This window comes from Magnusiomyces paraingens (genome assembly GCF_902498895.1).
Source record: "Magnusiomyces paraingens strain CBS 517.90 genome assembly, contig: contig3, whole genome shotgun sequence".
Lineage (NCBI taxonomy): Eukaryota > Fungi > Ascomycota > Dipodascomycetes > Dipodascales > Dipodascaceae > Magnusiomyces > Magnusiomyces paraingens.
This window is the reverse complement of record NW_022474069.1, coordinates 4,796,464-4,821,090: the sequence shown is the minus strand read 5'-3', so window position 1 is coordinate 4,821,090 and position 24,627 is coordinate 4,796,464. Positions and strand designations below refer to the sequence as shown.

Below are 24,627 nucleotides of genomic sequence, written 5' to 3'. Positions count from 1 at the left end.
TTGTCCCCCCTTTCTGTCTCCCCCTTTGTCCCCCTTGTCCCCCTTTGCCCCCCTTTTGCCCCCCCCTTTGCCCCCCCTTTGCCCCCCTTTGCCCCCCTTGTTTGCCCCCCTTTGCCCCCCCTTTGCCCCCCTTTGCCCCCCTTTGCCCCCCTTTGCCCCCTTTTGTTAACCTAAAAAATTAATTAGGTATTATTATTTATAATATATTAGTTGTAAAATCATTTATAATATTAGTGACAACATATAAATTTACGCATATTTTAACTATAAAAGTTTCTAAGATTGTAGGTATAAATTAGAAAAAATTTGAATTGAATTTGACTTTATTTAAATACATAAACGTGCCGATTAAACTATCACTACTATTTCCACTAACAGAATCCAGCTGTTAGAATATTGTAGAGTTTTTTTAGTATTGACTTGCTTCATAGTAAAGGTACAGTTGAATTTTCAGCCTCCAGTGGCATCAGGTGGTCGTTCAGTTTCATGGACAATAATAATTTTTCTTGACAAAAGTGCTCGCAATTCCTCGGAAATTTTAGGGTCATTTTCATCCACACCTTCTAACTCTTGTTTTCTATCCACCATTTCAATTGTTCTCAGAAATTTTTTGAAAAGAATTTCAGCTCTAGTTAACGTGTCTTCAAGCGATATATTCATGGAAAGTTCATTCATATATTTGAGAATTTCGTCAAATTGTGTCAAATGTTGCATAATAACTTCCTTATGTTTGTCCAAAATAGCTAATGCCACAAAAAGAACAAATTGAGAAGAAAGGTAATCAGTCCATAATATTTCCCAAAGTCTAAGAACATCATCCCATTCAAACTCTCTTTTAAACCAAACTAACAGCATTCGGAAAAAAAAGAAAAAATTGGTAGAATCTGCCTTTTCCAAATGTTTATATAAATCAGGCAGCATAAACTGCACAAGTTGATCAAGAGTAAGCAATTGTTGACGCATACCACTTTGGTCTCTTAAAAAGTTTCTCTCCATTCGGTCCATGAAGTTGCAAAAAGCCCAAAAGGAAATAGCATCATCTTGAAAAACAACATATAGAGGGGCAAGAAGATCTGACATTCCCTGGACATACCCCAAATTAGTATTGTATTCATTATAAGTAATAAGCATGTCTTTGAGTTGCTCAAGATGTAAGTTAGTTCCAATTTCAGCAAATCGACTCTCTGGATCAGGATGAGGAGTATCAGAATCAATAAAAAGAGATATATTTCTATCAGTCCGATGAACATCTTTTTCGATACGTGATTTTTGATCTTTCCAAAACTCGTCATTTTGTTGTTTATCGGTATCTTCCCACCACTTGCGTTTGTAGCGATAATATTCATTTCTTTTTTCCGAAATAATAGATTTTCGTTCCTCAGAATCACTGTCCCAAGGAAACACGTTTAGTAAAAATAACCACACTTTATCTCTAATTGCAGGGGCGACACCTCCATGAAAAATTCTTTCTTTGACCTCATCAACAGTAATTGATAATCGACCACTGTGATCAAAAAAGGCATCCCATTCGGCTTTTCCGACTTCATTTCTTCTTTCCACCTCAAAATCAACAGAGAGAACTTCAAATCCACCAACAGAAGATTTTAATATATCTTGATATCCTTCATTCCAGACAATTTTTTTGCGCGACTTTTCAGCTTCCTCTGCAATACCCATAGCCCATTTAGCAAGGTATACGCGAGCCGAATCAAAATCGTCACCAATTTTCTTAACTTCAGGTTGATTTAATAAATTCCTCACAGAAGGAGGGGAGTTATCAATGACATTTTGAGCAGCTTTTCGAGATATTTTAGTCACTTGAGCAAGTTTAGAAAGAATTGTCCATTTTGCGTCATTTAAAACTTTAGCAAAAGAGCTTTCTTTGGCATCGGTAACTTTTGCATTTTTAGGACTGAAAGAACGTCGATCTTCAGGCTCAGGATTAACTAGATATATTGATGTTTCTAAGGTAGATTTTTCCAAAGTACAATACTGATCTAAAACTTTTAGAAATTGATCGCCTCCCCAAAATATGTCACCATCGGCAAAAGGGTCAAAATTTTTGTTCATTTTTTGTTGAATAAGCACAGTAGATTGGCATTCTGAGTCATGAAAAAATAATGCGGGTGGAGTTTCTCCATCACGGGTGTGAATTACGACTGAGCCCCACCACCACCCCAAAGAGGGTAATCGTATTTGAATAGAGTAAACGTCTCTAAGAGGTATTGAAAACGCATAAGATGTTAACGATGATGAAATTGGTCGAGATACAAAAACGGACGTAGTCGATGAATGGGAAGAATTTGATGACGTAGGAGAGGAAAGAGAAATATCAGTAGTGCTAACTGTTTGACTATCAGGATCTAAATCAACTTTAACATAAGAATTGTAATCTTCTGTTTTTTTTAATAAGTCTTCAGGAATCCAAGCTAATAAAATGTCTCTGTCTTCTGCATTATGAGGTCTCACTAATGCCAAAAACCCCGATATATTGTCTTTGGCGGATTTAGATGGATGTACATATACTTTAGACTTGGAAAAAAGAAGCTGAACCTGGGAAGTTGATGGACTACCCTTTGATGAAACCATAACGTAAGAATCAAAAGATGATCCACTTTCTAATGATGAATAACTCAATGTGAATAATGATAAAATATAAAAATATATATGTTTATTCTTTTCGGAATTATTTAAAAAATATATATAAACGAAATTATGACTGTATATATTCAGTTGTATATTTAAAACTAGATGGAGGCTGAGTTTTATAACTGACGTAATTAAATTGAGCCTCTCCAAAACTCAAAATATGTTGTTCTGGTAACATAACTTTTAGATATCGAGTAAGTTGATTGTTAGTAAGCAAAAGCTTAGCTAATTTTTTTCATTAATGTTGCTATTAACAGCAAACAGGTCATAAAACTACTCAAGTACAGGTATTTGACTAGTCATTATTACTCTAATGTTAATATCAATTGGGAAAGAAAAAATATAATTAAATTAACCTCAAATTTGGTTTAATACAATTTACTATTTATTACAGTCTAACTGAAAATATCAGTTTTAACATTTTTAACTAATCGCATTAATTAAGACAGTAAAGCAAAGCAAGTACATGTAAATACATCTAATACACAATGCTGTAAAATGATCCAAGCTGCTGCATATAATAATTTAGGCGAAAAAACGGTCCATATGAATAAATGGTCTTTTAAAACAACACAGGCACCCAAAATGCCAAATAAAAACCCTGAGAAAAAAACTTGACTAAGAACAATCCTCAATGTCACAACATCTTGACCAACTAGCGAAATTAGATTTTCTAGCTTTTTTCCATCAATTTTAATATTTTTTTCAGTCTCATTGGATCTTTCAAATTCTTGTCGTCGGAATTTTAAATGAGCCTTAATAATTTCTGGTCTTATATCATCTTCAAGAAGTATTGACAATCCAGTAGCAGACCAATACAATGGGCCGGCCCAATTTCCAATAAAAGTCAACAATCCAACAATTATTATATTGTATGTCGAAAGACCATTGTAAGAATTAGATAAATCGATAGAGGCTAATGAATTTGAATTACCCATTGCAAAAAATGACATGTGTTGAAATATAAGAATAGTTATTGATAAAATTGAAATTATTCTCACACTGAATCTTTCTTCATTATCATTATCAAGATCTTTTGTAGAACGAAAAACAAAATTTTTGTTAGCTGCCTTAACTAAGTATGTTCTCAGCATATGGAAAAATATAAATAAAGGAATGTTTTTTGTTCTTGTTTGCATCGCTATTAATGCTTCAAGAAATGTAGTCATATTAGTTAATGGTTTTTGAGATTGTCTATGACGAGGTTCGCATAAAATCACATTTGATAACTCATAAAGCATTCCAATCCCTATAATGACAAAACTTAACCTAGCATAACTAATCAGTTTTGAAGGATCATCGATAATAGAAGAATCGAATGCCCCTACTTTGCGAATTAAAGTGGGGACAGTATCTCCAGAAAGGCATGCCATGTTAACTTTGAATGAAATAGAAGAAGCTATTGTAATGAAGCTGAAAAAAAATCCAGCAATTTGATTAATATTTTTAAAAGTTCCTCTCCAAATTCGTTCAAATAAAGACCCATAGTACAAAATTATTAGAAACCAAAGGCCAGCCGCATTTTCGGGTTTAGACAAAAAAGAAGCAATATCAGGTTCACCAGCATGTTTTTGACCAGTTTGATTCCAACTTCTTATTACGCGAACAATGATCAGGCCTATAACCCAATCAAAGCCATCTGTAAATTTTTTTCGAGTTGTGAGAATGTATAACCAAGAGATCCATCCAGTGGCACCCCAATACCAAAGATGGTGTTCTTCTTCAACTAGACTACTACCAAACATAGACAATGAGTAAAGAATAGTAATCATTAGCAGAATAAATCGAATCAAAGGAACAGACCTTAACAATTTCCATGAAGATGATATAGATATTAAAAATGAAAGTCCTGCTAAAACAAGTCCTATGCTCATCTCGTTGGTTTTATAATTGCTTGAGGCTTGTGAGAGAAAATTCTGCGAACGTTCCAAGTATTCAAACGCTAACTTGTTATCATTAAAATTTACTGATTCATTTATCTTCCACCACATGCATTTTAAAATCTCAAGCTCAGAAACGTCATTAAAATCGATTTGAGATTGACAAAACATTGAATCATCGGCATCAATAGTCATAAATCCAGGATAAGTAGAGTTTAAAATATTAGAAATTTGTAAAACATTTTGAAAAATAACTCGATCTCTATCATGGGGCGACCATAATGGTAAGAACTCTTTTAAAAATACACCTAGCGAGTTTATGGGGATCGGAAAATTAAGTAAACCTGAAAGTGTAGGAACAATATCAGATTGGGATATTTTTCTAAAATATGTGAAATCAGATGAAATTGGTAAAGGTGCTGTCTGGGTATTTAAACTATCTTTGGGTAACTTCTTGATTTTTTTTGAAAAAAATATTGTGGCAGCTGAAGTCTCACCTGCTGAAGATCCACCGTGATTTCCAACTTCATTCATTCCATGGTCACCGACGACAACAAGTAGAGTTTCTTCACCCATAGAGCTAAAAAGCTTTTTTATTATTTGATCCATTTCCTCTTGTTTATTTGGCATAAAGACGCTTTCTGGTCCACCTTTATGGCCTATATGATCTAAACCCAAGTAATGAAGAATTAAAACATCCCATTCATTAATTTTTGAAATTTGATCATCTATATGGCGAGTGACATTATTATCTACCTCCGTAAAATCAGAAACAAAAAAACTAGCCGTTCCATCAACTTCTGAAAAAAAACCAGGAAATAACTTAATCCATGTATCATCTCCAAACATATGAATTTTTTTTCCTAAAGAGTGTAATTGCCATACCCAATTATCTTGTCCTAAAAGTGTAGATGAAGTATCTTCCTCTGCAATATTTAAAACTGCGTCCAAAAAGTTAGGTGTGGAACCAGTAGTTAATCCTTTCAATCTTGGAAGAGTTACAGTAGGTGGAGTAGAAAAGGCCGTATATCCTAAAGCATAACCTTCATTAATAGATTTATGAATAAAAGGCATATGAGAAGAAGTTGAAAACGCAAAGTCGCTTCTAAATGCATCGATTACAACAAATATAAGTTTATTAAAAGGAGATGGGGAAGGGAACTCATTTGATGGGTCAGGAAGAAACGACGCCTGACCAGGTATAATAAGTTTTTTAGGAAAAAATCCTAGTCCAAAGTAAAAGAGTGCTGCTAATTGTAAGCATAAAACCGTGATTATACTAAGCCATCGATTTAACAAAGTCATGTTCTTAAATGGGGGGACATTTACCATGAAGGTGATTTGATTTGAAAGTCATGTTTGTTACTTACTAAGAAAAAAAAAGGATGAAATGGGAGGGTAGGAGTAGAGGGAACAAAGTAGTACAAATATGATTTAGCTAACATTGAGTGAAATTTGGTAAAATATAACTTTTTAGAACCCACTTCTTATTCAGCATTATGATTTAACGCATTAAGACAACAATATTAATACCTTCAAAAATGTTTTTACAAGCAGCAATTCCTCACAAATCTTCTAATAATTCTCAATTTAAATCTTCTTCTAATTCATCACAGAAGAAGAAAACGGATCTTACAATTCAAACAATAGGCCCTTTACCTGGAAGACCATCTTTATCTGAGCGTTCTCCGTTAACTAGACCTTCAAAAGAGCTGGAGCGTATCGCATCGATCGCATCTCAAAATGCTTTGGCTCCAATGTCCACAGCAACACGAGAAGGAGAGAAGCACAAGAACCATTATCATCTGTCTTTTAGATCCGGGAAGAATGGCCATGGAGGAACTGTTTTGTCGTCAAGTTCATCCAACTCGAAATTAATTTCTGAGCAGGGAAGTATTTATTCTTTTCACCCATCAAGCCCAGGTGGTATAAATAAAAGTCTCTCTGCGTTGGAGTTAAGGAATTTGGCTCCTAAAGATGAACGTGACTATATTGCAGATGAATCATGGTCACTTTTAAAATCTAAAGTACTTCAGTTATATCAAGGAGAAGGCTTGCGTGTTCCAGTAGAAGATTTAAATGATCTTGTATCGATGCACGTAAACTCGAGAATTCAACAAGGAAAAAGGGCTACAGAAATTTTAAATGAATTTAAAGATTTGACTAAAATGGGAATGCAAAAACTTGACTATTCTTTACAAAAAGTAACTACAAAGTTATTGTATCGATTAGTTGAACTTTGGCTGTTTTTCTTTTCGCAGGTATTGCCATACTGGGAGGCAATATTTTTGCCTCTACAGTTAGAATTTGAAGGTTCAGGCAATATACTGTCTCATCAAGTGGCAAAGGAATATTGGAGCACGATACCAGAAAGCCCTGAAAATATGAGTGTAAGAAGGATGACTCTAATTGCGTTTCGGGACTGGGTTATAATACCCATTTGTGACAGATTAGAAGAAATGATTTTAAAGGAAGAGAGTGATTTAAATGAAACAGCGATACGGCTTTATCAGTGTGCAAGCATTTTATCGTCCATACACTCTAACGATCAAAATCAGAAAAAAATTGACAATATAATAAGAGCCCTAAGGTGTAGCGGATTAAACAGACAATGGATCAAGAAAGGTGGTTTGGAAGTGAATTAAACATCTATTTACAAGTTAATTGTATCAATTTTACTTAGTAAGTCAGTGTTTATTTCACGATTTAAATTGGAGGCTTGTTTAACTGTTAAAGTTTTATTCTGTTTGGTTTTTTTTAAATTAATTTCATTGAAAATATCACGGGTTATGGCTGAGTCATCTAGAGCTAGTTGAACAGCTTTATCTTTATATTGTTGGGATTTTCTATTCGTCTTATTGAGCGGTTTCTTGCTGACACCTTTTAAAGGCTTATTTGTGTTTCTATTTGACTTTTTTTTCAACGAATATTTGTTTATCTGAGGTTTTGCTAGGATATCTTCTGGCATTTTTTTTTTTTGAATTTTTGAGAGAATCTTTAGGGTGAAAAATTTTTTTTTTCAAGGAACTAGAAAAAGGACTAATTACCATTTGTATAAAATTGGTACATGGGTTAGGGTACATTTTATGCTTACAAATTTTTTTTTTTTTTCTTCTGACAGCTTAAAATTTTTTTTCTCCCTTTCTACAATTGATTCAAATTCAAAAAAAATTTTAACATGCCTTCAAATCATAAGAAAGACAAGCCCTGGGATGACGGAAGTGTGGATAAATGGAAAATAGATTCGTTTGGACCGGAAGATAATAAAGGTGGCACCTTTGCTGAAGAAAGTAGTTTTGTCACATTATTTCCCAAATATCGTGAAAATTATATTCAGACTATTTGGCCAGAAGTATCCAAAGAATTAGAAAAGATTGGTATTTTGGGTGAGCTAGACTTACTCGAAGGATCCATGACTGTTAAAACTACTAGAAAAACTTACGATCCATCAGCTATTTTAAGTGCAAGAGATCTTATTAAATTATTAGCAAGAAGTGTGCCTTTTGAGCAAGCCAAAAAAATTTTAGAAGACGATATTGCTTGTGACGTCATTAAAATTAGTGGTTTTGTTTCTAATAAAGATCGATTTGCAAAAAGAAGACAGAGGCTTTTGGGCCCTGATGGAAGTACACTCAAAGCATTAGAACTTTTGACACAATGTTATATTTTAGTTCAAGGTAATACTGTCGCAGCAATGGGACCATTTAAAGGGTTAAAGGAGGTTCGAAGAATTGTGGAAGACTGCATGAAAAATGTTCATCCCATATACCATATTAAAGAGTTGATGATTAAACGAAAGCTTGCTCAAAAACCAGAGCTGGCGAATGAAGATTGGAGTCGTTTTCTTCCCCAGTTTAAAAAACGTAACGTTGCAAGAAAGAAACCCAAAAACGTTAAAGAAAAGAAACCTTATACACCATTTCCTCCCGCTCCACAACTTAGAAAGGTGGATCTCGAAATTGAGTCTGGTGAATATTTTATGAGTCAGGCCGAAAAACAGAAACGGAAAATGTCGGAAAAGAAAGAGAAAAGCTTGCTGGCTAAGAAAGAAAAGGATAATGAAAAAGCCAAAGATTTTATTCCACCTGATGAACCGGAATATGTTTCTAGTCAATCCAAAAAAAAATTCTAAAAGCAAAAAAAGAATTAAAATAAAAATTCTATTAATAATTAAACTATTCATCTTATTACGGGAGCTCGCAGAATGGTCGGCCTGTTGACTTTTGATAGTTGCATAATGCTTTTTCTAAATGTAAAGATATTAGTCCAGCACAAACAACACCAGCTGAATCACTCAGCCCAACGGCACCCATAGCAAATTCTCTTTCACTTAAAATAACTTCTTCCGAAACTTTCATAAAAGTATTAACGTAAGATGCACCCCCAAGTAATCCTTCATAAAAAACAAGGATCATAATTATATAAACATTTGGGATAAAAACGTATAATGATTGATAAATAAATAGTACCAGGTTAAGTGCTTGTAATAATGAGGGAATGTAAATTTTTTGAATTCTGATAAACGAAGAAGAAGATCGAGAAATAAAAACTCCAACTAAAGACAGAATTAGTTCAAACTTAAACGAAAATACAAAGTAACATACGCTGATAAAGTGTACCATATGTAACATATGCGTCCCGATATTTGCTAAAAGGCATATCTTCAATTGGAAACAAAATTGTGGGCGATATGCCTTGGTTAATTATATATTCTGAAATATATACAAGAAAAAGAGGTATCATATATGGAATAACAAGAGGTTTCAACCTATTTAATGTAACTGATATTGAATCAATTTTAGGTATGTCTCTTTCTCTGGGTATTTCTATCTCTTGAGAAACTAAAATCGATGAACTTTGTTCCTCATCATCTATTTTGTTGTATCCTTGAAGTTCATTCGCAGATTTTACTCCCAAAGTAGAAGCTGGTAAAATATAGTAAAAAGAGATCCAAAAAAAGGCTGGAACAATGCTGAAAATTAATAAAGAAGTTCTAATGGACAATTTCAACCAAGTTGAAAATAGTAAATAACAAAAACTTCCAACAAGACCGGCACCACCAGTGCCGGAACTGAACCCTGATATAGAAATTTCTCCAAAAAAGTGCGTGAGTTGTAGGAATGATAATTCACCTAAGCCTGAGGAAAGAGAGGCGATAACTATTCCAAAAAGTTTAAAAGAAACACTATCGCTTAGGGCAACTATCATCATACCGATAAAACTTAGGACAACTAATATCGATATTCTAATATTGTAAGGGATAATATGAACAAAAAAGGGACCAGTCAGCTTTATTAGAAAAGAAGGAACAACATCTGCAAGTAAAACAGTTGATTTAGGGATTAAAACCCCAACAACATCAATAGCAGCAGAAAGATTTACAACGTATATAACATTATTCACAAGCCCAAAAATCCAAAATGCCAAAAATATTTTCCCATTTGTTGATAGCTTTATCATTTTTTTGAAGATTGCTGAAAGTATTGAAATGTTTTAAATTTTATTTTTTTTTAAATTTTTATAAATAACAGGATAAAAACTCCAATTGCATGAACAAATAATCCTTATCAGCAAAATCAGATAAGCTTACAAATAATCGGTAACAAAAATGATAAGAAAAGGTTACCTGGTAAATAATACAGAAGTAACGAATTAATTTATTCATACATTGTACCAAGACAAGAATTAGATAAAAACAGTTAATTATGAACTTACCCGGCTTGATAAATTAAATCCTCTTGATTAAACTCCTAATTAAAGTCCTTACTTACGAAGAGCTTTTAATCAGCGATACATAATGACACCTTCGGAAAAAGATATCAAATTTGATCGTCAACTGAGATTATGGGGTCCAATTGGACAGAGATTATTGGAAAAGTCGCATATAGCTCTTGTTGGTGCTACACCTGTAGGCTCTGAGCTATTAAAGGATTTAATTTTACCAAATATTGGGGAGTTCACAATTATAGATGGAGGAAATGTAACTGAAGAAGATATTTCAGCAAATTTTTTTGTAGGATCTGATAGCTTGGGCAAACCTAAAGCTCAGGAAGTAAAAGAATTTCTTAATGAACTAAATGAAGATGTGTCGGGTAATTACATCAATAAGGTATGTATTGACTTTTTGACGATTTTGAAATTTTACTAAAAAACATATAGGATGTCAAATCTTTATTAAACTATCCACTTTCATTTTGGAAAAATTTTAATGTGGTTGTAACATCGGGTAATGATCCATCATTTTCAGCTCAACTTTCAGCAATTCTTTTCCCCCTAAATATTCCATTGATAGTCCTTGAATCTATGAGTTTTTATGCATACATGCTAATTGTGGTTAAGGAGCATACAATTATTGAAACGCACCCAGCATCTCTTGTGGATCTTCGTCTCAATAAACCATGGCCTGCTTTGCTTGAGTTTGTTGACCATTATGACCTTGATGTTTTAGATGATGTTGACCTTGCACATGTTCCATATATCGTTATACTATTAAAATTTTTGAATTCATGGAAAGAATCGCATTCAGGATTGCCACCAACAAAACGGGAATTAAAAGATTTCAAGGCGGTTATTCTATCTTTTAGAAAAAGTTCAGATCACATTAATTTTGATGAAGCAATAGCTGCAGCAGGACATTTATTTTCCCCATCTACAATACCAGACAACCTTCAAACAATTCTTAATGACCCCAAAACGAATCTAGATTTTAATTCTTCTAACTTTTGGATTCTCGTGTCTACTTTAAAGGAATTTATTGAGCGCCCCGAATCTGGTGGATGCTTGCCTTTGACAGGAGTTTTACCCGATATGACAGCTGATACAGAGGGTTTCATTCGGATGCAGGAAATATACAGAGAAAAGGCGAAAACAGATATTGACTTTTTTACCGAAATTCTTCATTCTAAACTGACACAGCTCAATCGCAGTATTGATAGCATACTGCCTCAAGAAATTGAAACTTTTTGCAAAAATTCTAAAAATATAAAGGTAATTAGGGGCTCTTCTCTCGAAGAAATTCACAAAACTCCTAGAATTATTGGTATGCCTTTTAATTTAAACAGACAAAACAATTTAAAATATATTAACATGATTCAAGAAAATTTAGGAATAGAGCATGAACAATTTCATGTGTTTTTAGCTATAGAAACTTCTAAATATTTTTATGAAAGGAAACGGAGGCATCTCGGGCGTGCTGATAATGTTGAAGAAGACATTGAAGTAGCAAAGGAAATTGCTAAGGAGGTTTCAAAAAAGTATGGTATCAATGATGTCTATCCTGATACTCATAAAGTCATTGAGGAAATGTAAGTCCCCCCATCCCTCTCATTATTTTTGCTAACAAATTTTACAGTGCTCGTGCTGGATCTTATGAACTACATAATTTAGCAGCTCTGATGGGTGGTATAGGAAGCCAAGAAGTGGTAAAACTTATTACCCATCAATATTCTTTACTAGATAACTTGGTTGCTTTTGATGGAGTAATGAGTAAGCTGCAAACATGGAAGTTGTAAGAAGTACTGTGATATTTGAACTTATAATTTTCAAAACAGAAGTCAGAAAAATGATGAAATATTATAAATCTTCAAAAGAAGAAACTGTTTTGGCTTTTTTCCCCTTACGCTCCCGAACAAGATCCTTCCAGTCTTCAACTGTTGCCTCATCGTCAGATGAGGTAGCATTTTGGTTGTTTCGAAGCTTAGCTTCATGCCTGATTTTTCTCTTCTCGCGTCTTTTTTCAGCGTTTTCTTTTCTTTCGATCCATATTGGCTTTTGCTTTTCTTTTGACTTTTTTTCTTTTAAGGTTTCCTCTTTTTGTTTTTCCTTGAGTTGTTTTTGTCTTTCTTTTTCTTTTTTTTCATTTAAATAAGCGTACTCTTCCATATTAACTGGGGGGCCAAGCCATCCATCTTTCGGTAAACTTTCTGAAGAAATTGTCTTAAGTTCAGGCATTCCAGGAAGTCGGAATAAGCCATAACCTATAGCGTTTTTAATAAAATCAAAATTATAAAAACGAAAAATTGAAGTGGCTGTATGCTTTGAATAGAATCTAACATATGAAACATAGGCTTTGACAGCCATATCAAATCGGGTTCTATCCTTTAACATCCAATTTCTTATGTTGTCATTGGCGTATGGATCAGGGAGGTTAGCAATATTCACATTATATTGATGCATATCAACCATTTTAACTGACATAAAATCAACATATCCTTCTTCATTTCCTTCATTAAGAAATACAACCGAATTCCCCTTTTTCCCTGCTCTGCCTGCCCTACCTGATCTATGCAAAAATACATTGTGATCAGCTGGAGGATCGTATTGAATGACCAAATCCACATCTGGTATATCAAGCCCACGAGCCGCAACATCTGTGGTCAAAAGAACTGATTTAGAAACAGAAGACGTGAATTTTTCTAGAGATTTTTTTCGTGCTGATGGTATTAACTTTCCATGCAATGAATGAAGATTCTTATGGGTCAAGCTTTCCCCAACTAAAGAGTTATCACTTAAAAGAAATGTCAAAAGATGATAAAAATAATTTACTCCATTGCAAGTAGGAAGGTATACTATTACTTTTTTAAAAGATTCCTTTTGGATCATGTCTAAAAGTAACGGAAGCTTTTTATCTGGAGTAATAATCGCATATGAAATACCAAGAGACAAAGGTACCCGCCGATCTAATTGACTATCATTACCACTCACTTTTACAGATATTCTGAAAGGGTTTCTTAAACCAATTTGCGCAATATCATTAACAGCATCACTCATAGTAGCAGAAAAAAGCCCTGCACGTTTTTGTTGAGGAAGCATTCCAATTATAGTTTTTACAGATATGTCAAATCCTAATTCCAATAATCTATCTGCTTCATCTAGTACCATACTATCTACTTGTGCCAATTTTGTTTGAGGGGAGTTTAATAATTCTAATAAACGTCCAGGTGTACCGATTAAAATGTTGGGTATTCTAGACATAAAAACTTGAACATCGGAGTGAGAAGTTTTTTCACCACCAATCACTAATTGTGCTCTGACTAGACGTCTTTTTTTGCCATTGGGTAACTTTTCATCAGAACAAAATTTAAGGACCGATGTTAAAACTTGATAAATTTGCTGAGCTAACTCTCTGGTTGGAGAAATAATTACTGAGTGAGTTTGTCCCGGTTTTAATGGCTCTTCAATTTTCAGTATTCTTTCTATGACAGGAATTAAAAAAGCTAGTGTTTTCCCGGATCCTGTGACTGCTTCAACGACAACATCTTTATTGCCACAAAATAAAGGAATCACAGAAGCTTGAACTGGTGTCATTTTCTTGAATCCCTGGGATTCAATAGCTTCGAGACTTTAATAAAGTTAGACCAATCTAAATAAATTTTCATAATTACTTACACCCATGGGGTTAAAGAAGGCGTTATTTCTGTCCATAACCTTGTAGGCATTAGAAACTTGTTGTGAAACTAATATTCAATTATGGTAGAAAAAAATTGTCAAAGGTCTCAAGATGTAAATTAGATCGTTTTTGTCTCAAGTTCTGTAACAAAAAAACAAATTAACAAAAAGTTAGCCAAAATATTACGTAAATTGTTAATCATATATTTTTAAAGGACCGATTACCACCACCTCATAATATCGTGTTTAAAAAATAGGTACTTCAAACTCTTTTTTTTTCTTTTTTGAAAAACCAATAGAAAATATGTTTAGAGATCGTACAAATTTATATATTTCTTATCGTCAGTCTTATGCCCATCATCCTAGGTTTTCTACGGGAGTTTCAGGATCTGCTTTTGATGTTCCTGAGGAACAACAGTTTTTGATGACACATAATAATGATAGCGAAGTTGATGGACCAACAGAAGCAATTGCAATCGAAATGGACACACTTCCACCTGCATGGCTTGATGTTTCAGAAGAAGTCGATGAATTCTTATCTAAGATAAAAACTAAAATGGCAAAACTTCAGGTTTTATATAAAAAAAACTCGCTTCCTGGCTTTGATGATAGAGCAGCAGAAGAGAAGGAAATTGAGCAACTTACTTACGAAGTGACTTCAGAATTGCATCAGTGTCAATCATTAATAAAAAAGTTTGATCAAATGTCAAATGCATCAGCCAATACTTCTTCAGAAATAAGTATGGCTAAGAATATGAAAATTAGCATGGCGTCTAAGGTTCAAGCCTCATCTACTGAGTTTCGAAAAATGCAATCCAACTATTTAAAAAGTCTCCGAACAGAAGCAGCAACAGAAAACACAAATAGTAATACAACCAATTCCCAGTATCTCCCCGAAGAAGAAGATGAATTTGATAATTCCCTTGCCCAAAGTCAATTAACACAAACTCAACAATTTTCGCAGGAACATGATACTCAACAAAGAGAACGTGAAATTATGAAAATTGCTCAAGGAATTCTTGAGCTTTCAGCTATTTTTAAAGATTTACAGACAATGGTTATTGACCAAGGTACAATATTAGACCGTATCGATTATAATATTGAAACTATGCATACAAACGTTAAAGCAGCCGATAAAGAACTAGTTACTGCAACTCATTATCAAAAAAGAACGCAAAAGTGTAAGATTATATTACTTCTTTTGTTAATAGTATTGGGTCTTTTTATCCTTTTGCTGGCAAAGCCGAAACATCATTATTCTACATCACCACCTAAAGAAGAAAGGCCCCCATCTCCCAGTACAGGTGCATAAATATTTTAAAAAATGAATACAGAGAAGCTAAAAAAAATATTTTCTATAAGGGCTATTTAAACATTTGATCCAAATGTTTTAACGCCATATCAATATCTTTTCCTCTACGAACTTGTAAAACAAGTTCAGATAAAAGTTTTCCAACAGCATCAGGCTTAACAGAACTATCTGTGATCAATAGACTTAAATCGGAAGGTTTAATTGCGATGGATTTCGTATCACTTAATATCTGATTCACATCAGAGTCTGACCAATTTGTAGCGTCTCTATTGTTAATCAACCATTTTGTGAGATGATTTAAAGTGGGAAAAAGAGGAAGGACTTCATGGGTTAGGACTTTCTCTAAAATGCAAATTGCATGCCTATAAGTAGCCATCGAGCGGGTAGATGACTGAAGAAGAGAGTCTAGTACAACAAGGGCACTTGGAATAGAGTTTGCTGTTTTAAATGCAGAAAGTAAGGAAATCACAATATCAGGATAATAAGCATGTTCAATATCATTGTTGTTAATCATTGGAGGGAGAATTATAGACTCCCATTCGTGTGATAATAAATCAACTCGGAGACAGCGTCCAAGAGCAGATAAGTACTTGATATAAACTTTGGAATCAACAAAAGGGTCAATGTTGGAACGTAAATGAAATAGAATCGCTTCATCACGTGCTGAATCTGCAATTATTGCATCATTTATAATCCATAAAGACGAAGATTTACGCTTCTCAAAATTAACCCCGCCCTGATTGATAGGAAATGCATCAAAAAGTTTTGATAAAATATCTTGTGAAATTAAGCTGTTCGAAAGGTTCTGTTGAAGTCGAAGAGAAAGAGCTTTATACATCCCACCTGAATTGCCCAATCTTGCGGAAAGTATGAGACATTGATCTAAAGCATCAGTAGTGAGACCAGCACTGGTATCTTTAAATCGGTCCAAAATGCCAAACATTGTTGCCATCGCTTTTGTATATATTAATTTTTTTCGAATAATAGGGCTATCCGGTGAAATACTCAATACTTCCTTTTCAGAGCTACAAACAATGCCACTGCTTTCAGATTCAAGCTCTGCCCAGTGACTATGAGGAATAGAACATCGAACAGCAGTTTGGATTATTTTTGGTTGGCATTTGGAAAGGATTTCATCACAATGGCTTGAATCTTCAATCATATTCATTACCCCATAAAACTCATCAAGGTAAGCAGAAAATTCTAATAAAAGATCAGCCATAGACGGCGTGATATTTTGAGAAAGAAGAAACTTTCTAAATTTAAATAAAATCTCTTTGACAGAGTTATTATATTCAATTCTAGAGAGATGAGACACATTTCGTGAAGCAAACAAATACCGCTCCAAAGTCGAAAAAAATTCATCAATAGAACGATCAGTTAAAGAAACTCCTAATGTAACCATTTTTTCCAAAACGTTTTCAGCCTGCTTGATTGATCCGGATCGAGACAGGAGTTGAAAAAATATATTTTGAGAACGAGTAAAGTTTTCATCGTCATCTGAAATGTATTTTAAAAGATCCTCAAAAATTATTAAATTCTCAAATCCTAAATGCTCTTCAACCTCTCCGGTTTCCGATATATACAATGTTTGAGGGAAAATTTCAAGAGCCCGAGTCAAAATCAAATTTACCAGGGTACCATATTCTTTTGCTGAAATTTGGTGAACTAAAAAAGAATCGGTAATGACTTTTTCAAATGTTTTAGCTAATGGTGGAAGAGAATATTGATTAGAATTTAAAATCATTTCTGTTAGTAATGTCGTAACCTCCAGCGAATTACTGTAAAGACTGTCCTGGATGGAAATAAACGTCTTAATATCACTTTCGTAAAGAAGATGTGTTGGAGAAGAAACAAATGTCTTTATTTTTTCAACGTCTATTGAGCTGGTGTTTAAAGTTGACTTGTCTGAAAATAGTTTTGACAAATTCAACTGTCGTAGCGATTTTGTCATAGAGATATTTGTTGCTTTTTGTTTTTCTCTGGTTCTTTTCATATTCGACATTTTTTCCGAAAAACTGTCCTTTTTTTCTCGGTGAAAAAGAACATATTGTAAAATTGAAAATTCATCTGATTTGATAAGAAGTTTGGATGAGTCTAAAAGATGATTGGATTTTATATCGTTATGGTTTAAACCAGAATATCTAGAATTTTTATTCGTGTTATCAGTTGTAAATGGGTGCAGTTTGTCTATGGCTGATGTCTGATGATCTAGCTTGGGAGTTGTAAATGATCTGTTTGTTAAAGAAATCTGAATCGAGTTTTCTGATGATTTTGAAATGATTTTTGGTCGGCGTTTATATAAGGACACCCCAGAATATGCCTGAGAAGGCTTAGAAAGAACAATGCTTGTATGTTTCATGGAAAATATAGTACAATCATAGATCAATTAGTGGGGTGGGTGAAGGAAAAGAAAAGAAGAATAAGACAGATTTGTAGAAATATTGCAAGTTTTGGAAAGTACCAAATAACGCTATTGGCCAAAAAAAATTAGCGCTTTAAGTATATTTAATCATGAGTAAATATTGTCACATTAGATTTTAAAACCGTGTAAAAGACATTTAAAATAATAAACTCGGGGTTACAATACATAAATAAAAATAAAATAAAAATAAAATAAAATAAAATAAAAATACAATAAAGATTCAACAAAGTTAATTATTAAACCGCCTAGAAATTCCATATGGGCCATCTTCACCAAAATTTCTTATTGAGTGTGAAGTTGGTACTTTGGGTGCACCTCTTTTTTGAGCTCTGCTTGGTGCAATTTGGAAATCGGGGTTGTTTTGTAATAAAAGTTCTTGCCGACTTGATGCAGCTCGTTTAGGGTCTGATCGGCTGGCGCTTGTCATGTGAGAAGAGCTAGAAGCTGATTGAGATATATAAGATGGAAAACTTTGGACACTAGGTTGAAGAAGTGGTGTATGACCAGAAACCTTTGGACGCCCAGAATGTGATACATCAACTCCTATTTCACTATAATTGTTATCCAGGTAATGAGTATCAGGATTTGGTTCTGGAGAAATAGTAAATTGCATATCTTGCGAATTACCATGTCCTGATATATTCGATTCTGATGCGATAAAATTTTGTGTATCTGGTATAGGATTTCTGATTGGTTCTGGTGAAATGATGAATCGTGAATCTTGGTCATAATTATCATTCACACCAAATGATTGAGTTATAGGTATCTGAGGTTGAAAGCTATCATGTGGCATAGGGTTGTCGTTATATATTTGTTCATATGAACCAGCCGGTAATATGTTATTGAGAAGTGGCTCACTAGACGTATTGTTCAGCTGTTCCCTTGGAGGAATAGGGGCAAGTTGTGGGCTATAGGTTCCCGCAGGTAAAACATGAACCATATCGGAGCCCAATGTGTTTTGGCTAGTATTTCTGATGTAATCTTGTTCTTGAATTACATCATTATTGACTGTGTTACGTGTCAAAGGAACACTGTCATCTGTTGCTGCTGCAGAATGAGCAGAAATATGAGGTTCAAACTTTGCTTCTGTGAAGTCAAAAATGTTATTGGGATTGTAATCGTCAATAGAATTAGAAAAAATAAGATCACCAGAATTTGTTGTGGGTTTGTATGAAGCGCCACCAGAAAATGCACTGTTGTATTGGCCTAGAGATTGAAGTTCTGAGTTTTCATGTATTCTTCTTTCCATTGCCTTCTGCGAAGAAGCAGTCCGTCGCAAAACACATAAGAATACACCAAAAACAGCAATAAGAACAGTAGACGCCAATACAATCCAGCCCCCCCAATCCAAGTGTGGTACAAATAAAAGAATGTCAACCAAAAAAGCCAGAAGAGAAAGTAAAAAACATGGTAAAGAAAATATAAGAATAAGAAGCAAAAATTTAGAAGATGAAGTAGCAAACTGCGCTATCAGAGTAAGAAGTAAAAGAATAAGAGTTAGCCCTGCTGCTACAACATGAACTATTAAAAGGCTTGCAAGCGTATGCCTTGCTTTTGATGGCAAAGAAAACCCGTCGATAGAAGTAACATCGCCATAACCTATGCGCACTTGAGAACAGCTATCAGTTTTGGTATCGCAATATCCAAAGACACCAAATTGAATATTCCCATAAGTGCAAAGAGTTATCTTACGAGTTACCGGCACAGAAATCACTGCCAAGAGCTGAAAGGCAAAGGCAACAACTAAAATTATTGAAAGTAAAGAAAGATAAAGTCGTGTACCCATTATGTAGTCAAATGTGTATTGAAAATTAAAATGAAAACTTTATAAATTTAGGTGATAAACAAAAAAACAACACACACAAAAAAATAATACTAAAGATAAAAAAAAAAAAAAAAAAAAAAAAGAAGATTAAAGAATAGGAGAATGTATCTGAAATAGTGTTTTTATCTGAATAATAATAATAAAAATAATAAAAAGAAAAATTCAACTCCTCTCTTTATTCATTCAAAAATGTAGATTATGTTATGCATGTTTTTTTTCACGTAAACATCTTACTCCGCCACATGCGGAATGAAGACATTTATTGATGTTGTTGTAAACGCCTGGCATTAATACACTATATTAGTGTTTATGCTTATCTAACTGATGTTGCAATCTGAGAGTCCAAATCCATACATAACTTTTTCAACACTTCGCCGTACCCTTAGCCAGTCTTCACGGCATTGAACAAATTCATATATTTCTTCAGGCTGAAATATTCCTCCAAACCTACTCATATCGCTAAGCATCTGTCCAAGGGCTTTCGTGTCTTTACCATCAATTAAAAACATCTGACCCACTTCTTTCAAAGCTGCAAAATAAGGAATAACTGGCCTTTGGTTTAATGATAAAATAAAGTTGTAGTATAAATTCAAATCAGAAAGGAGCCTAACTGCACCATTTATGCTAATCACTTGTCTTTTAATATGTTTAGATAATGACCCAAAAAATCTCACAGCAATTTCCTGTTGAAAAACGTCAATGACTGATTTTTCAGTTGAACCTGCAAGTAAGTTTACATGTGTTTTTAACAAAGAAACAACATTTAAAGCAGCTTTTGTCGGCGTTATATCAATAGTTGCCGTAGATTTAAATTTTGAGCTTGTAGAAACTGGTAAAGACGGATTAAAATCCGATCCTTTTTGTTCGGTCAATAGTATGTATTCGATTTGTTCCATTAAAACGTCGATTCCACGATTCATGCCATTTGCAACATAAGAGTCTAACATCTTTTCAAACTTTTTTTTTTCGCGATTTGCAGGAGATATAAAAGACAATCTATCGATATAACCTGGAACAGCAAGCTCTTCTTCAAAAAAAACATGTATCATTTGTTGTATCAAATCTCCAATATTCACCAGTTCAGCAAAAATTGCTAAAGGCTCAACCGCTGACTGAGTATCTTCCCCATCTACTTCATTCCCATCGCCGTCCTTTGAAACAACTACAACTTTTCTCATAGTTTTAGCATCATATTTATTCAAAATGTCAAGTGCCTTTTCAAAGCCATCCCTAACATGGGTTCCTCCAATTGTTTTGACTAGCTCCACAAAAATTTCCTCACATTTTTCTCGTGCTTCTTCACCCGTGGCACCTCCTGCGCTAATAAATTTGCTGGCACGTTCAATAGAATCTCGGCCGTGCCGCATAATATTAAGTGCTAGCTCTAGGGAAAATAATGTGTTAATGCCTTCTAACTTATTGTTCATTACTGCAGCTCTTGCATCAAGTTCAGTAGTAGGAAGAGGTAAGCCGGATGTTCCAGGTCGATTATTGAATAACGTTGCTTCTAAATGGCGATTTGCAGATGGTGTTCCTGGTCGTGCCGGAGAAGAAGATCCTGCTGTTGTACTGTTGGATAAACCTAGCGATGAACTAGAAAAATTTCGTGAAGCATTGTCAGGGACATTTGTATTATTCCCAAATGGAATAACAGATACAGGCATCATTAATACTCTTTTAAATGAAGAAAGAATATCACTTTTGTCTTTTTCTTTTGTTACATTACTTAGAAGAAATGTTTCGGTTGCAATCTCATGCTCTGTTACTTCCTCGTTCCATTTTGTTGTTTCTGCAGCTGCATATCGCGAAAATTCTTGATACTCTAAGTCAAGGTATGTATCAATATTAAAGTCATATAAATCCAGAAAACTTTGTTTTAACTTTGTTCGAAACTCCAGACCAGAGTTTTGAGATGGCTTCAATTCATTAATAAACCACATCATATGAACATATAAAAATGGTACAGCTTCTAAATAATTGTTGATGTTATCTTGTTTTCGAAAAAAAGAAATTAAAAAGTTGAATAATTCGGATATATTGTCTTCTATAATTGATTCACAAAGTGGTAAAAAAACAGGTATATTGGGAGGAAATAGTTTATCTATTGTAGCTGCTTCGTTGTTTAATGAATCAGCAATTAACTTGAAGGTAGATTGAAGTTGCTTATTATCCAGCTTTTTTGTATCTGACGTTACGAATAACGACGAATCAGTGATATAATCAGAGGCGATATGATTTTTTTGAATAAATAATTGGACACAAGAGTCACCACCATTCAATGTTACTAGAGCATGAGCATATTTTTTGACTTTTCCATCAATATCATTTTGATCATATCCAACTTCAAACTCAGCAAGTGCGGCATTTTCAAACATTTCATAAACTGCGTTAAATTTATCAAGATTCTCATAATGTTCGTAGTCATTTGGGTCGGATTTAGAAAATATTTTAAGTTGAGCCAGGATACTAGCCTGATCAACAGTTTTTCGATAAAGACGAAATATCAGAGGTTCTTGATGAGTTCCACTTTGAACAATATCATTGTATAATGGCCGCAAAACCTTATATATTTTCATGTAAGTGTCCTTTGCTTTCCCTGGAATTGGTGCAAATAATGGTGATAATATATCGACAGCCTTTTCGGTATCATTTTCACTAATTGAATTAGGTTCTTCTTGAAAAACAGAAAGTCGTTCCAAAGAATTGGACTTTTTTGCACCCCAGAGTCCCATATTCTGTAGCCGAGTAATCCAGATATCTTCGTTACTAGTAACCGCACGATTTAAAGTACGGCTGGTTTGTGCCAATGCACATAAATCAGGCACTGACAAAAAAGATGTGACATTATTAAAAATGTTTTTTGGTAGAGTCTCTAAATACCCAGGAGGATGTGATATTGGTTTGAAGGGTGTTAAAGTGGGAATAACCATAGTTAATAGTTGGTATCTGATAAAATAATGCTTAAAATGTGTGTAACGATTTGGTTAAGCTTGTTTTGTTTTGGGTTTTTTGCTTTGTTTTGTTTTTGTGGCCACTTATCCAATTCTGAATTTTACTACAACACATTCTGAATTTTACACAGACAAGGAAAGGGGGGATCGGGGTATACAAATTTAATGTACTACCTATCATACCATGAGTTTTTCTCCCCTTCTTTAATTTTCTTATCCCTTGAAATCAAAACCTATTTTTTTCGCATTCTTATTATCAATGACATATATATCATTAATATAGCAGTTTATATTTCAGTTTTAAATCTTTCATTATTTGCATTAGAAGATGTCTTCAAAAGCCCATCCTGATTTAGACCTTCTTTCCCGGAAAATCGTTTACAAATCCCGAACATTTGATCCCTCAACGAGGCTTCCTCTAATAATTTTAAATTCGGCCGCTTTTCCAAAAGATCCAGATAACTATATTTCAAGTTTGATGGAAAAAATTATTTTGCAACTTCCTGAAACACCTTATGGTCTTGTTTTTTTTGCATGTGGTGCTCCAGATAAACCTTCTTGGACATGGATATCTAGAGTTTACGGGATGCTAGACCGCCAAATTAAAAAAAGAATTGGCAAAGTATACGTAGTGCATGAAAGTTGGTGGCTGAAGGCAGTTACAGAAATGTTTCGAGGAATCGTTTCTAAGAAATTTAAAAATAAAATACAGCATGGTAAGTTATATAACCACTGTTTTGAATGGGCTCTAACAGTTATTAGTTCCAAATCTCACTGAATTGGCCAAACTTATAGACATTACACAAATTGACATACCGCCTGAAATTTACAAGTACAATCTAAAAAATGAATCTACTATCACAGTCCCTAAACATCATTCACCAATATTTGGAATACCTTTAAAAATGGAAGGAACCAAAGTTCTATACCCGAAAATGTGGAAAGAATGTATAGAATATCTTGAAAATACTGCCCATACCACTAGAAATATATTTCAGGTGGAGGAAAATGAGACTCTTTTGTTGATTTTAAGAGACTGTTACGATCGAGGACAGCTTTTTAGGTTGGAAGATTATGGTCCTCATTTGGCTGCTTCAGTTATAAAACTCTATTTAAAAGAACTTCCAAACCCCCTTCTACCCATCAAATATATACCACTTCCAATCAGGGATACGGTAGAATACAGCGTGCAAGTGTTTCAATCCTTACCTGACATAACTCAAAAGTTTTACAAAGACCTTTTACCAGTTTTGATAACAGTAATTGACAATAGTGAAGTCACATGCCAATCACTCAAAACGCTATCTTCAAATATTGCTCCAAGCTTTATCGGCAGATATGCATCCAACAAAGAACATCTTTCCATCGCTATTAGGTTCACTAGAAACCTTATAGAATATTGGTTTGAAATAACAAGGCTAATTGATTTTGATTCAGACAATTATTATTCTTCTGATGATGAGCCAATTGAACATCATCGTGAAAATTATATTGCTTTATTGAAACCATCGAGTAGGAAATCAAGTGGGACGCCCTCTGAAGAAAGTATCAAACCTGGGCTAAGAAGAGTTAGCTCGAGTATTAGCTACGCTTCCACAGCCAGCACAAATTCATCTCTCTATCGTCAACAAAAAGATATCATCATTAGACCCCCAGAAAAAGAACTTGTCATGCCACTTAAATCACACAGCACACTAAGTTATGTCTCCAAAAGTGAAGAATCTCTCCCAGTAAATAGTGATTTATCTTTTTCTTTTACCTTACCATGCCCTCCTCCTCCGCCACCACCTCCACCACCACCTCCACTTCGAAAAGCCGCCTCGATAGCTTTTCGAGGTGATGATGATGCTCCTAAAACCCTTTCCATGAGAAAATCTATGTCTAGTCTGAGAGATCATGCCACATCTACCGTGACTACTAATAGATCGACGAAAAGAGGGAAAATGGTTGCTGAACTTGCAAAACTTTACGAAGTAAAAGAAGAAAATAGCATACTGAGAGAAATAAGTAACAACAAAGTAAATAGTTAAGTTTTAGTTTTTTTCCTTAATTTTTATTTATTTTTTTTTTCTTTGTAAAAAACAAAAATAACTTGCAACAACTGAAGCAATTTTATTTACATGTGTAAAGCTGATTTAAAAATCTGAAAAGTAATACCTTTACTGAGCCACAAACCAATCACAGTCACCACATGCATC

At 34.1% G+C, this 24,627-nt stretch overlaps 9 protein-coding genes across 9 annotated transcripts; 4 read left to right on the top strand and 5 right to left on the bottom strand.

Moving 5' to 3' along the window:
• Positions 1–450: 450 nt before the first annotated feature.
• Positions 451–5,603, bottom strand: SAPINGB_P004784 (uncharacterized protein; the record flags this gene model as incomplete). The annotated part of the gene is made up of 3 exons (XM_031999499.1): positions 451–2,618; positions 3,929–4,062; positions 4,186–5,603. The coding sequence occupies 3 exons, from the start codon at positions 5,601–5,603 to the stop codon at positions 451–453; spliced, it is 3,720 nt and encodes a 1,239-aa protein (XP_031855390.1).
• A 467-nt stretch (positions 5,604–6,070) lies between these two features.
• Positions 6,071–8,661, top strand: SAPINGB_P004783 (uncharacterized protein; the record flags this gene model as incomplete). The annotated part of the gene is made up of 2 exons (XM_031999498.1): positions 6,071–6,919; positions 7,726–8,661. 2 exons carry the CDS (start codon positions 6,071–6,073, stop codon positions 8,659–8,661), a joined length of 1,785 nt encoding a protein of 594 aa, XP_031855389.1.
• Positions 8,662–10,326: 1,665 nt separating this feature from the next.
• Positions 10,327–12,040, top strand: SAPINGB_P004782 (uncharacterized protein; the record flags this gene model as incomplete). The annotated part of the gene is made up of 4 exons (XM_031999497.1): positions 10,327–10,638; positions 10,689–11,568; positions 11,635–11,833; positions 11,881–12,040. 4 exons carry the CDS (start codon positions 10,327–10,329, stop codon positions 12,038–12,040), a joined length of 1,551 nt encoding a protein of 516 aa, XP_031855388.1.
• A 61-nt stretch (positions 12,041–12,101) lies between these two features.
• SAPINGB_P004781 (uncharacterized protein) lies at positions 12,102–13,966 on the bottom strand (the record flags this gene model as incomplete). The annotated part of the gene is made up of 2 exons (XM_031999496.1): positions 12,102–13,869; positions 13,917–13,966. 2 exons carry the CDS (start codon positions 13,964–13,966, stop codon positions 12,102–12,104), a joined length of 1,818 nt encoding a protein of 605 aa, XP_031855387.1.
• Positions 13,967–14,220: 254 nt separating this feature from the next.
• Positions 14,221–15,228, top strand: SAPINGB_P004780 (uncharacterized protein; the record flags this gene model as incomplete). Its single annotated transcript, XM_031999495.1, has 1 exon — positions 14,221–15,228. The coding sequence occupies one exon, from the start codon at positions 14,221–14,223 to the stop codon at positions 15,226–15,228; it is 1,008 nt and encodes a 335-aa protein (XP_031855386.1).
• A 52-nt stretch (positions 15,229–15,280) lies between these two features.
• On the bottom strand, positions 15,281–17,182 carry SAPINGB_P004779 (uncharacterized protein; the record flags this gene model as incomplete). The annotated part of the gene is made up of 1 exon (XM_031999494.1): positions 15,281–17,182. The coding sequence occupies one exon, from the start codon at positions 17,180–17,182 to the stop codon at positions 15,281–15,283; it is 1,902 nt and encodes a 633-aa protein (XP_031855385.1).
• Positions 17,183–17,882: 700 nt separating this feature from the next.
• On the bottom strand, positions 17,883–19,439 carry SAPINGB_P004778 (uncharacterized protein; the record flags this gene model as incomplete). The annotated part of the gene is made up of 1 exon (XM_031999493.1): positions 17,883–19,439. One exon carries the CDS (start codon positions 19,437–19,439, stop codon positions 17,883–17,885), a length of 1,557 nt encoding a protein of 518 aa, XP_031855384.1.
• Positions 19,440–19,795: 356 nt separating this feature from the next.
• On the bottom strand, positions 19,796–22,408 carry SAPINGB_P004777 (uncharacterized protein; the record flags this gene model as incomplete). Its single annotated transcript, XM_031999492.1, has 1 exon — positions 19,796–22,408. One exon carries the CDS (start codon positions 22,406–22,408, stop codon positions 19,796–19,798), a length of 2,613 nt encoding a protein of 870 aa, XP_031855383.1.
• A 349-nt stretch (positions 22,409–22,757) lies between these two features.
• On the top strand, positions 22,758–24,459 carry SAPINGB_P004776 (uncharacterized protein; the record flags this gene model as incomplete). The annotated part of the gene is made up of 2 exons (XM_031999491.1): positions 22,758–23,145; positions 23,192–24,459. 2 exons carry the CDS (start codon positions 22,758–22,760, stop codon positions 24,457–24,459), a joined length of 1,656 nt encoding a protein of 551 aa, XP_031855382.1.
• Between the last annotated feature and the right edge of the window lie 168 nt (positions 24,460–24,627).